Raw genomic sequence first — 13,933 nt, 5'->3', positions numbered from 1 at the left:
TTGTTCTGCATTCTGTCCATCAATTGTTGTTTTTGCATACATCAAAGGGCCAGCGCCACTGGATTCCCAATTGGTATCCACTGCACGGAAGAGGTCAAATTCCCAGGCGCCAGGCGAAGCACCACCACCTGACAGAGTCAAAGCTCCTGGACGCGTCAGGAAAGCGCACTGCGTCACAGGCAGCCAACTTATGGCGTATCGCCAACACTCAAGTGCTATTGGCCAGATACAACAGAGCGCATTATGATGAACTAGAAACCATCATGCACCATCTCCCAGAAAAATACAGAAATCGGGCCAATGAATTAATTCAAGAGGGTAAGACCATAACTAACACCTCTATACGCTGTGCCTTAGACTCAGCAGACACAGCCTCCAGGGCCATTAACACTAGCGTCCTCCTCCGTCGCCATGCTTGGCTGAGAGTTTCAGGATTTAAACCTGAGGTACAAGCCTCCATATTAAATCATCCATTTGCTCAAGAACATCTATTCGGGCCAAAGGTAGATGAGGCCCTCGAAGATGAAGAAAGACACAGATACGGCGAAATCTATGGGAGCCCTACAGTCATAGGCGCTCCTTTCGCCGCTCTTCCTTTCGGGGCACGGGCAGAGGCTACTCTTCAGATAGCGCGTCCACTTCCTACAAATCCCCTGCTCAATCCACCTTCACAAGGGGTTATCAAAGAGGCGGCTATAGAGGCAATAACCATAAAGGCAGAGGCAAAACAAATACCGCCCGCTCTGCCACACTGCCTACCCAATGACTTCCCCCTGCTCCCTCCAGACCATCCCTCTCCGGTCGGGGGCAGACTACAAAATTTCCTTCACGTCTGGGAGTCCATCACATCAGACAGATGGGTGACCCAAATTATTCGTTCAGGGTACTGCCTAGAATTGACATCTACCCCCCCCCAACATTCCACCCAGGCAACACCCAATGTCACAAGAACATTCCACGCTACTAAAACAGGAGGTAATCTCCCTCCTACAAAAAGACGCGATAGAACAAGTCCCCGCCAATCAGCAAAATGTAGGGGTCTACTCCCTATATTGGAACACCACAAATCTTTCCAGAGGTCGACCGTTCCTGGACCCGGTTCCACAAATAACCCTAACAACAGACGCATCGCTCTCCGGCTGGGGAGCTCATCTATTACACCTCACAGTGCAGGGCACATGGACGCCGCAACAAAAGTTACTCCACATCAACCATCTGGAGTTACTGGCAATCTTTCTAGCCCTAAAATCCTTTCACACACAGATTTTAGGCAAGGCAGTCCTTATTCGCACAGACAACATGACGGCCATGTACTACATTCAAAAACAAGGCAGCACACACTCTCCACAGCTCTCTCAACTAGCACAGAGCATATGGAGATGGGCAATTCCACACAAAATCTTTCTCCTAGCCCAACATGTCCCAGGAATCCAAAACACCATGGCAGATCTGCTCAGCAGACAAACGCAGCAGATCCACGAGTGGGAACTTCACCCGCAGGTTCTTTACCCGTTCTTTCAGATGTGGGGGCATCCACACATAGACCTCTTCGCCACCCAAGAAAACAAAAAATGCCCAAGCTTCGCCGCCAGATACCCACACCCATTGTCAAAAAGCAAAGCGATATGGATGAACTGGTCAGGCAAATTTGCGTACGCCTTTCCACCTCTCCCACTAATTCCATTAGTGGTGCGAAAGCTACAACAGCACTCCCTCACACTGATTCTAGTAGCTCCAACATGGGCCAGACAACTGTGGTACACCACGCTGCTGGAACTCTCGGTAGTGCCACATCAAAAGTTACACCTCTCACCATGCCTCCTAACCCAGAACCATGGAGAGATCAGACACCCGGACCCAGCTCAGCTCAACCTTGCGATCTGACTCCTGAGATCCTAGAATTCGGATACCTTAACCTTCCCCCTGACTGTATGAATGTCATCCGAGAAGCTAGGCGCCCTACTACTAGAGCCTGCTACGCGGCAAAGTGGAAAAGATTGGTTGTTTATTGCCATAACCACACAATCAACCCTCGAGACGTATCTATACAGCACATCATATGCTACTTACTCCATCTACAAAGGTGTAACCTGGCATATACATCCATCCGGCTACACCTCGCAGCAATTGCTGCCTACTTACAAAACAGACAGCACCTATCACTTTTGAGTGCCTGCCATTAAAGCCTTCATGGAAGGCCTCAAACGAATAATTCCCCCCAGAGTACCACCCTCACCTGTGTGGAACTTAAACATAGTTCTCACAAGGCTAATGGGACTGCCTTTCGATCCTTTGCATAAATGTGAAATGCAATTTCTCACATGGAAAACAGCTTTCCTTGTAGCCATCACTTCCCTTAGAAGGGTCAGTGAGATACAAGCACTTACTATACAAGAACCTTTTCTCCAAATGCACCCGAACAAGGTTGTCCTCCGTACCAACACAAAATTCCTACCCGAAGTCATTTCCCCCTTTCATCTAAACCAATCGGTAGAATTACCGGGTTTTTTCTCGCAACCTCAAACTGTTGCAGAAAGGGCTCTACACACACTGGATGTTAAAAGGGCCTTACTTTACTATATCCAGAGAACACAACCTTTCAGAAAGACAAAACAACTGTTTGTCTCTTTCTCTCCACCACATAAAGGCAACCCCATCTCTAAATCAGGGATAGCTAGGTGGATTGTAAAATGCATACAGAGTTGCTACCACAAGGCAAAACGCACGCTATCTGTTCCCCCTAAAGCCCACTCTACGCGAAAGATAGGGTCTTCTATGGCTTTTCTAGGGAACATCCCATTAGATGATATCTGCAAAGCAGCTACATAGTCAACACCGCACACTTTCACTAAACATTACTGTGTAGATGTGCAAACCAAGCAACAAGCTAGTGTGGGCCAGGCTGTACTAAAAACACTTATTCAAACTACTGCAACAGATACCGGTGGTCGCCGCTAGGGTTGGGAACTGCTATATAGTCTATGCAAAAGTGTGTAATCTGCAGCTCATATGCCTCGAACGGAATATGCTACTTACCAGTATGCATCTGTTCTTGGCATGTAGAGCTGCAGATCTACACACGCCCACCCACCTCCCCAGCTACCTGTATCTGTTCCAGTCTATCTTATTTAGATACAACACCCATGGGTTTCTTCACTATTACTACGCTCCATCTTTCCCTGTTGGCGAAAAACAATCTGAGGATGGAGCCGAAGCCCATGCGCAATACGAACCAAGGGAGGAGTCACCGACCTCGTGACTTCCAAAGACTTTCCAAGAGGAAAAACAAACTGCAAACATCCGGGCCCAACACCAGATGGCGATCTATGCAAAAGTGTGTAGATCTGCAGCTCTAAATGCCAAGAACAGATGCATACTGGTAAGTAGCATATTCCTTTTTAAATCCTTAACTAATGACCGTAAAAATGATGATCCACATTAACATGTTTACAATCTCTTCAAAGTTTAAAGGAAGTAAACTAATTTAAAAGATGCACGCCTCATTCCAACACAGACCTACCTACGATCATTTACCAAATTCGTCAATCGCTCGTGTATATTTTATGTGAAATGTAACTAAATTAATTAGAAAATATTATTTCTTCTTTTATAATTTGACATTCATGGTTCAATGCAAATGGCAAATTGTTATTGCCAGAGCCTCAGTGAAACAAATGTTCAAACCAACCCAATAGAGGAAAAGGCTGCGACTGGAATGGGGCCACAGGGGACATGGATGGATCATGCCAGTTCCTCCCCCCCCCCCCCCCCCCCCTGAAAGTGTTCTCCCAGACTGCAGCCTAGCGCAGAAATGCCAAAGTATCAGAATGATAAACCAGCCCTGCTGATTAGACTACAAAAGCCTGTAGAGGTCAACAGTAATTGTACATTTCCCCTACAAAAAACTTTTCTCATATGTAGAACCATATACAGGTAATTGTTAGGGGTGTGCAAAAAAGTTTATCTAACTCTGTGCTCTTTGTCACTTCTATGTGAAAACGGTGGCTTTTGCAACAGATGATTTTCCATATATACACATGTAGCATGACAGCTTAGAACAAAGAACAGGTGGGACAAAAACACGTTTGAATGGCATGAGAAGGTGTGGAGAAAAATTAAGAACTGGGTGGAGCACAGAGGCTAGCAACAATGTCATAGCTACGTGGTGAATTTGCTCCAAGATCCTTAAAGAAAGAATATAACAAGCATTGGCATAGCCGATAGGTCTCGCCTTTGGGACCTTATAAGTGTTTAGCCCTGCAACAGTTAATATTGCTGCAGTAAGGATATTGTGCTGTATAACTAAATACTTATAAGGTCCCAAAGGCGAGACCTATTGGCTATGCCAATGCTTGTTTTCCATTACAGTGGAGCAGTTAACTGAAATGTGTAGAAGCGGTATGATGTTTAGGGGCATTGAGGTGGGAAGGAAGATACCCTATATTTCTCTTTACATAGATAACGTGATGCTTGACATACGAGGCAGAAATAGAGAGGGCAATTGAGATACTGCACGATTTTGAGTATCCCGCCTAAAGGTGAACTGGAGCAAAATGAGGGCTTCCCTGGTATGCTAATGAGGACTATCTATGGGCACACCAACAAGAAGGGGTGCTCTGACTTAGGAGACTTGCACCATAAAATATTTGGGGCCCCATCTTTATAGAACGGAGGAAGACCTGGTAGACGTAAACCTTAGACTGGCAAACTGGGGCATTAGAAGTTATGGAAAACCCTCCCCTTTGCAGTGCCTAAATAGACAGCACTTGCAAAACGGAGAGCCTTGCCTCGGCTGCCTTGCTACATTTACACCCTTCCTGTAAAGTCTGAAAGGAAATAGTTCCATGATATGGACGTCATTCTATTAGATTTCATATGGGGCGCTGGCCACCACTGACTTGCACTGGTGAAACTGGGGCTGCCCACTCAGTGCGCTGTCCACACAGGAGAGGGGAATGGTGGCTCCTGATTTCGCACTGTACTATTTGGCCACACAGTTACAGTGAGTTACTAGATACGTATACGTTTCCCTTATACATAGTAGGGAAGTGCGCCCGGACATACCAAACCTCACTGACCTCCTTGAGATTTTATTTACATCCAGAAAAAGGGTTAGGGACAAAACTAAACAGACTTGAGTGCTCCATTATAGCTGACATAGGGTACTCCTCAGGACACACACCAGGAAACCATATGCAGGTCGGCTGCACTGGCCGTTAAGCCACACCCTCCCCCTTCTGAACGTAGCATTTGGACCACTTCTTTGTCATTGACTCGACTCTGGAACACGTCCAGGGCCGGACTGGTAATTTAAAACAGCCCTGTCAAAAAGTATAAACTAAGACCCCATGTGCACTAACCCCCAGCACATTGCTCAGTAGGATTTTATGGAGGATAATTTTGGAAAAGTGAAACCAAAAGGTGCATGTTAACTGCTCAATTTTTCAATTATATTTGCCACTTTTACTGACTGCTCCAAAAGGGATTCAAATAAAGATTCCAGTACATTAGTGTTTACCACAGTACCGCGAAGCGCTAGTTCTACACAGCTTCTAATCATGCATGCCATGTGCCTGGTGAGAAAAAGGACCTATTTGTTGGTACAGTTATGAGAGGTTTTCTTTTAATGCTTCCATTCAAAAGTCTTTGAAGCTCATCTAACAAGCATTGAAAATGCAACAGGTCTTGCATTTACGCGAGGAATCTATTGGCATTGTAAATGACAATGCCTTTTATTTTATGTTTTAAAAACCAAAACATAAATAAAAGGCATAGTCATTTACAATGCCAATAGCTCAAACTCCCGTAAATGTGAGACCTATTGCATTGCAAATGCTTGTTCTGTTTTGATGTGGGTAATATTCCTCTAATTCAATGGTTAAAGACACATATAGGACATATAGCCATTTGATTGATTTCACTTGATTGCACATCATCTAAATTTCCTTATTCTCTGTTGTTTCTGCAGGCATGAAGATATCCTTTCAATTCTTTTAAAAGTCAATGATGAAGTGAGTGCGCAGGCTGACAGCTCAGGGATGATGAAACAGATGCCACAGCCAGCATTCACTCTAAGAAAAAAGCTGATATTCCCAGTGCCTAATGAACCCCCACCCCACTTGGAGTAGTATCCTACATTTTATACCGCAGTCTGCAATACTTTTTTTTGCAACACTTTGTGATATCCCTTGGGATGCTTCATAGGTGTTACATCTATTCATTTTAGTAAAACATTTATTTCTTGTGACATTAGGCCACAGATTTTTGCATGTGAAGGTATCTGTGGTGCTATTAAGACTACTCAACAAGCCAACTTTCAACATGTTGACATCTCAGGGAGGGAAGCTCTGATGCCAAAGCAGCCTAAGAAAGAATGTATATCTCCTGCACCTACTGAATGTCTAATGATTTTGAAATTGTGTTCTAAACTACAGTTCTCACTGAGCCATTTTGAATTGAGGAGAACTGACCTATATATCTAACAGAAGCGTATCGCAGTTGACAGGGGAAACTGTATGTATTACGTAATAAAAGCAGGAGGGCTATCTTTTTATTCTTTGTTGTGCACCTGCCTAATATCTGTGACACTGTTATATTCTCATATGCAGAGTTTCAGCTGGATCAGCTGTAACCTGGTATACTATATCTCACACTTCCACCTGATGTCGGCTTTTCCTCTCCAAAAGTAGGACATCCCACAAAGAGATGCTGGAATAACATCAGTTTGCAAAGTAAAGGGAAAAGTGCTAGGAAGCCTAAGTGCATGCATTATTGCCCACTTAGTAGTATGACATTTCTGCTTCCTCTCACACCAGTCCTTCCCCCACTGTGGGTGGTAGCGGTTTGAATAGTAAATATGCAAGCTGTGGATCACAATCTGCTATGTATTTTTCTTGTTTTTTTTCCAGATTCTTGGGCATGATTCCTCTGTCATTTGGCTTGCTCACACATTGCTAGGCACTGGCCTAATCGCTGAATCTGTATAGCATTTGGAGGCAGGAGTATATAGTTTGTATCATCAAAGTTTATTGTTTCGTCATCCACTGACATTACACTTGTGACATGGAAGATGGCCTTCCTTATAGCAGTCATCTCTGTGTGATGTGATAAATAGGTTCAATCCATATTACCCAAGGAAACCTATCCTATGTGTTATAGGATAACGATTTTAACAATGTATGCCTTTTTTCTGATAGTTTCTTTCAGACTTTGCTCTGAATCAAGAAATAATTCTTTCTACGGTTTTCCTCTATCCACCTTTAGATTGTGGGGAGACTGTTCCGAATTTTGCTATTAATATAGCCTTTTTACACACAATGTACAATATTTTATGGATTCCAAACGTGCTATTCATTTTTCAGGGTACCCCACAAAAATAGAACTCGGGGTGCAAATATCTACTGTTCCAGCTAAGAATGTTCTCTGAATTTTGTTATGCTGCTCAGTGTGAGGATTGACTCCTCTGAGGACATCTGTGCACACGCAGTTGGCCAAGGCAGTATCCGTAGATTTTAAAATACATATGCATCTTAATGTTGCACAAAGATTTTTAAAGTAGCATGACTTTATGGTTCAGTTTGCTCTGTAGCCAAACTGCCTGCTGGACACAAGTGTGCACAACCAAAAGTGATATACTTCACATAACACATGAAAAGTTTATAATATGACCTTTACTATGACATCGGATTTGGAGAGTATTATCTTCCTTGATCTTGAACTTTTTCACCATGGAGGGAAGATACAGAGTAAAATATACCTTAAAACTACGGCGTGCAATTCACTATTGCACGCAAGTAGTGCACACCCGAAAAGTCAGATAAATGCTATACCATTTGGAGAAATGTTGACGGCCCGCAGGAACTGTAGTAGAGATGATGATTTCACTAAAAATCTGAGAGATATTGAAATCAGGTTCCTTATCAGGGGTTACTCACAAGAAACGATCCGTGAGGCAAAAGAGAGAGCTATGCGACTCAAACGTTTTGACACCTTGAAAGATACCCCTAAGTGTAAAGTAAAAGGTAATCCGATAAGATTGGTGACTAACTACCATCCTTGGTCCCATAAACTTTATAGGATACTCAAAGACAATTGGTCATTACTAACTGCGGACAAAGCATTAGAACAGTATATTTGTAAGTCCCCGAGTAACACATACAGGAGGGGGAAAACCATCCATAGTATCATTCGCCCAAGCTACCGAAAACAGTCACAAACCAAAACAATGTGGCTTCGACAACTGAACATTGGATTCTATGCATGTGGCAATTGTAGTATGTGCAGGTTAGCGAGGAAATGGATTAAAGACTTTGAGTATAATGGTTCACGTAGATTCCGGATGCACGACCACATGGATTGTTTGACGAAGTTTGTAGTTTGTGATTCAGTGCAAATGTAAGAAAATCTATGTGGGCAGTACGATTCGCCCACTCAAAGAACGAATAGCTGAACACTTTCGTGCCTTGAAGAATCTGGACATTAGATACCCGACAGATAATCATGCTACAATCTGTCCGGACCAGGGAACTTCACTTGGTTTCCATTTTCACTGTATTGAAGTTGTTAAAACTGATCCCAGGGGTGGGGACAGAGAGCTAAGACTTTGTCAGTGTGAGGCACGATGGATTTCTAAATGACGGGCAGTGGAATTTGGAATCAATGTTGATCATGAATTACATTACTTTCTGGACGCTAGATAAGTATCCTGCTTTTCTGTCTGTACTTTTGTTCTCTATATTTTCATATAAGTGTGAGACTTATCTGTGAAGTATATACAACTCTAGTATGTAATGGTATTGATTCAATGTGTTGAACTTGATGGAAATTAATTTGTGAAGCTATTCTGTACACTCTAGAGCAAAACTAATGCTCCATTTGTCTCAGCTCCATGATGAAAAACTTGTTTGCTGTGTTTCTATGTGCTGTACCTTTTATGATTTGGTTCCTATATTAATGCCTGCTATTCGGGGCTTATGCTCTGTATTGTCTCAATTGTGATGTTTGCTTACTAAATTTCTAAGCTAATCACTTTACTAACTTGTGTCTAACCTCCCAACACTTTTTGGGCGACTTGGTCTTTTTATTATGAAACTTTCTGAATAAATGGCCTCCTCCTCTTTTTTCTGCTCATCACATTTTCTTTAATCTCCAGTATGTCGCTTTGAGTAGATGACACTTATTAATACGAAAGAATTAATGGAACAGTTTTGATATTTTCCTATTTACTGAAATATTTATGACCTTTCTGAACGTCGACAACTAGTGTTTATCAGACGTTTTTTTCCTTCGTTGCGGTGGTTTTAAATGCTTAGTTTATATATTTACAGACACTCATTTAGGACTGATCGGTACTATATTTGTTTTTAAATATATGCTGTGGCTGGCTGGAAAAAAATAGGAACTTTTTCTTTATAATTTTTTTTTCTTTAGTTTAATGTTGTTATAAATATACATCCAATACAACCTAATGCTCAAAGATGGCGGCTAAAATACCTGTACATTGGGCGTTCTAGTCCTTCCTTTATTTCCATTAAGTATCGTGAATGGCGCTTCACGCGCGATTTGTACAAATAGCGGAAACCTATGGCGTCGGGGCTCATATGAATTGCATACGATGATCAATGGAGTACTCTCCTTTGCGGTAAGATTATGGCATCGGCACGTGAATGTCGTCCTACATGCGAATTGTACAAATAGCGGGAATATATGGCGTCGCGGTTGATGTGAATTACATAAGACAATGAATGGAGTACTCTCCTCTGTGGTAACATTATAGCTTCTGATATGCGTCTGAGACTTTACAGATAGACGATTCGGTGGTGAGTACTCGAACGAGGATGCTGCCTGTCTATGTTCCGATTTTAATAAATTATCTTCCGTCCTTGAAAACTTAGCTAGCACGTAGTGAATATGACTGAGAGATGGTTACATGCAATGGTATTGGATTTACACGTACTATGGTTATAGTGGGATTTTGATTTAAAATCGATTTTATGTGATAGGACACAATACATATTAGTTAATTTTTTTCTGTATCTTAATTTTATTTTTATTTCCTTTTCTTTTTTCGCCTGAAGATATTCAAATCTTTTTACTCTTAAGATGGTCTCTGAAACATTAGACCGATAGCTCTAACCAGGTAACTTTATAATGTATCTTGATGCATTTGATATTTGTTTCATGATTCATCGATTCATGCAATTTAGTAGAGACTTTAGATAGATTGTTTTGAAATAAAAACTGTTATCTCTTTGTGAGTGCGCATTTGGTATGCGACTAATGCTTAGGGATTTTTTGGAGATAAGTGCTCCTTATTAGGTTGAGTGTGATGTTACCTAGTTTTATAATCTGTTTTATATACTTTTTTTAGTGTGGCTTTGTGATATATTGAACCTATAATATTGGTTATATGCCGATTTGTGTCTTCTCCTAATAGTTATATATATATATATATATCTTATTGCTGAACTTCGGATGAACACGAGTGATCCCAGACTTAAAGTATAGCTCTTACTTACTGCTGACGTATAATATGAGATTTGGTGAGTGATATGATTATCGTTCAGATATACAAAATACAGACTCTTTATACTAATAAGTCTGTAGTTCCACTATATGACTTTTATTACTTGATGAACACGGGTGCCTTTTGACTTTTTCCTGATTTTTTTTTTTCTGGTCTTTTTACTATTTAACTATATTTGTTTGCGTCTTTTGGTGTTTATATATCTGTTATGCAGGATAGTCTATCTGGGTCTGAATATCTATATTGGACGATTATGGTTCTATCTCATTATTTTTCATTGGTCTTCTGCTTCACGTCTTTTGGCTTCTTATTATCTGATCCTTTTGACTGTTGGTAGCACTACTCATTGTGGTTTTGGTTGCTCACTATCACTGGGTGTTATTTGCTCTACTTGGTACTTTTGGGATTTCTTCTTAAAAGATTTAATGTTGGAGGTATATATATTGTTGTATATGTTATAACGATATATTGTCTGAATAGAACTTTTATCACTTTTTGTAGCCCTGAGGAAGTCATTGGGCTATTAACCCAAGACGAAACACGTGTTGGCTGCAACCTTTGTGCTTACCTGGGATTGTGAACCATCATGCAATGGTCCCAAGGAGAGACTTTGGAAAATAAGAAAATAAAGAAGACTGCTCCTTGATTATATGGACTGAATTTTCTTTTGAGACCCTGATATTATTGATTTGAACACTTACTTGTCTGTGCTCGGGAACGATATTTTGTTTCACATGAAAAGTTTCAGTACATTTCTCATGTGGTTATTTAATCAGATTTCTTAACATTTCTACCATGAACAAATCATCTGCGATTTTTTTAAAATAAACATTACATGTCAATAATTTCTTGGATTAATACAATTTAAAATATTTGTTTAAATTTTAACAAACGTTGCAAGAACAAATGTCATTACATCAAAGAATAATCAAACCCAAAACAAAGCCCAATGCATTTCATGACTGTTGTCCCTTCTTCAGGGGCATTCTTTGTAAAGTAAAAATAAACTTCGCATTATTATTCTGTGTACATTAGAAGGATCAATAAGAATTTTTACACACAAGACACGTTAGTGACGTTTGTTCTTCAGTAACTCCCTACTCCAGAAGCTCATTCTGCTATGTGGCCCATTACTATGTGGTAGAAGAGAAAAAACAAAACAATCCAAGGAAGAGGGAATCAAGAAAAAGAAATAAAACACAGTTCCCATCCTCTGAGTGGCAAAACTCAACTCGAAACCACCATACTCACTTAAGATGACAAAAGATTCTAATTTTGTGAAAATGGGTCAACATCCACCCACTTAGCTGACTCCAACTGCAAAAGTAAACATGCTATTGTCAGTAAATGCACTCAGAGTTCATGAGTACACTGTCGTATAACACTCAATGTACTTGTACCACTTGACAAAGCTACGAAGAATGGGTTTCTGCTGTCGTCTTACTGACGTTCCACAATGCGCATAGGAGTACTCAAAACAATGACATGACTTCTGGCGGGGAAGATAAAAATAATCCCAATAATCACAGCCCAACACACAACATGCCATCAAGCAGAAAGCAGGACTTCTAAACTAAAAAGGCTTACCCAGAGTACAAAAGCGATCGTGCAAAGCAGACCGTTCACCTGTAATGACATAAAAAAAATGTCTAAGTTTCCTTGGTCGATGTCACTGAAAAAAACCCGCTAACCATTACAATCTAATGGCACTCACCGCAAAACGCCGTACCACTTCCAAACCTAACCCGGATGAGGTGTAATCCCAGAACGCCTCCAAGCCATTTATCCGGAAGAGAAGTTACCCTCGTCACTAGACGGGGGTAAGTTTACGCATAATCGTAAGCGCCATGTTGGAGAATGTTCAGAAACCCTTAAGACTTTCCAGGATAGTAATGGGGTTTGTTAAACCCTTACCCCGATCACATAGGCACCTCAACTGTAGTAAAAATGCCCAAATACCGTCTAAAAATCTTGTCCATGTCTCAAGTAAATCTCTCTCTTAGCAAAGAAAAGGAGACCCGGAAACCAAACATCGGCGCCATCTTTAAATGTCGATCGAAGGTTAGAACACCATGCACTGTTATGATATGTCATCACGCAAACAATAAAAGTAGTGTTTGCAAGAAATCGACTTTGCCAAACAGCTGATACTTGAAATCTTGATCAGAAATATAATCGTTCTGCAATTCAATAAATCTACATCCATACAATAGGTTCTCGCATGTGTTAAAGTTAGAGCTGTTGGCGTTGAAAATGATGATTTTTAAAAAACTTTTTTCTTTTTTATACCATTGGCAATATTGCTATGCAAATATATTAACTCCACTAAATAAAAAAACAAAAGTAAAAAACACTCTTATTTTCAATGCCAACACACATGGCATTGTAATGCTATTAAAGTGTCTTAGATACCTAGATATTTTATGGTGTGTTTCTTTGACAGCAGCTCATGTAGAAGGAGCGCAGCCATTAACGTACATTGATTTTTAGGTCTGCTTGACAGTTCATTCATAAGCCAGACCTAGTGGCTTTGCCAATGCTTCTTGAATATGTGGTGGGGTGGTCTGAGTATTTGTTATTTGTCTCCATTATTGGGCTTTATGTCTTTGGAAACTGTTCCACATGTTGGGAGGAACAGGTCTACATTTACAGATGTGAGATTGAAATATGCACTTTCTTAAGTTTTGTTATCATGCATCCTTTTCCTTTATGCAACTAGAATGCTTTGTATGCTCAGTGCACTCTACTCTCTGTTGATATAATTTGCATAGATTAAGCAGGGGTATGTGTTGAGGATGGAGGAGGACTGCGGGTGCCCTTACTTCACAGATATTTGTCTGTTTGTTGTGCAAATTCTCCTTTCTGCATCCTCTCTGGGGATGGCATCGCACATGTTGAAAGGAAAGGCAGACTTGAGAATTACGACTACACACAACACTAATGATGTTGCCCAGTACCATCAAGTGAAGAAGTCATTTACTGAGTTTACACAAAAAATGTTTGGCAGTAATGGATGATTTTCAAAATGTGAGCAGAAGACGTGTTTTATATGTCAAGGCAGGAGTAGATGGATCCACGGGTTATTCGATTTTCATGTAGCAACCAAAACAAAGAACCCCATTGTCACTAATGCAATTATAAACTGGATGACATAAATAAAGGTCTTTGTCAGTTCTTCCGTTGTCTGCGATGCTCATTTTCTAATTTGAGCTTACCAATGCTAAAGTAGGGTGTAATTTAGAGTTTTGCAGAATCAGCATCCACCAGAAAGTGCCAGATTCAAATTATACTGAGGCACAATGGAAAGCTGTATTAGTTTGCGACTGCATAGGCTTTGGTGTGGCTTGTACAGGCAGCCACAGAGGGTAGTAAGTGCTCCCAAAAAGAATACTTGAAAAGCTCCTACCC

At 40.9% G+C, this 13,933-nt stretch overlaps 1 protein-coding gene across 6 annotated transcripts in view; it reads left to right on the top strand.

Moving 5' to 3' along the window:
* Positions 1-13,699, top strand: part of CASP10 (caspase 10) — a 204,201-nt gene extending 190,502 nt beyond the window's left edge. For all 6 annotated transcript variants that reach the window (XM_085649010.1, XM_085649008.1, XM_085649009.1 and 3 more), the window contains one exon: positions 5,969-13,699. In XM_085649010.1, the coding sequence (XP_085505136.1) occupies positions 5,969-6,128 (160 nt within the window). In that variant the 3' untranslated portion in view covers positions 6,129-13,699. The remainder of the gene's footprint in view (positions 1-5,968) is intronic.
* Positions 13,700-13,933: the final 234 nt, after the last annotated feature.

The sequence above is a fragment of the Triturus cristatus genome, chromosome 3_2 (assembly GCF_964204655.1).
Source record: "Triturus cristatus chromosome 3_2, aTriCri1.1, whole genome shotgun sequence".
Taxonomy (NCBI): Eukaryota; Metazoa; Chordata; class Amphibia; order Caudata; family Salamandridae; genus Triturus; species Triturus cristatus.
The sequence above is the reverse complement of the archived record's forward strand: the minus strand, read 5'-3'. Positions and strand labels throughout refer to the sequence as shown.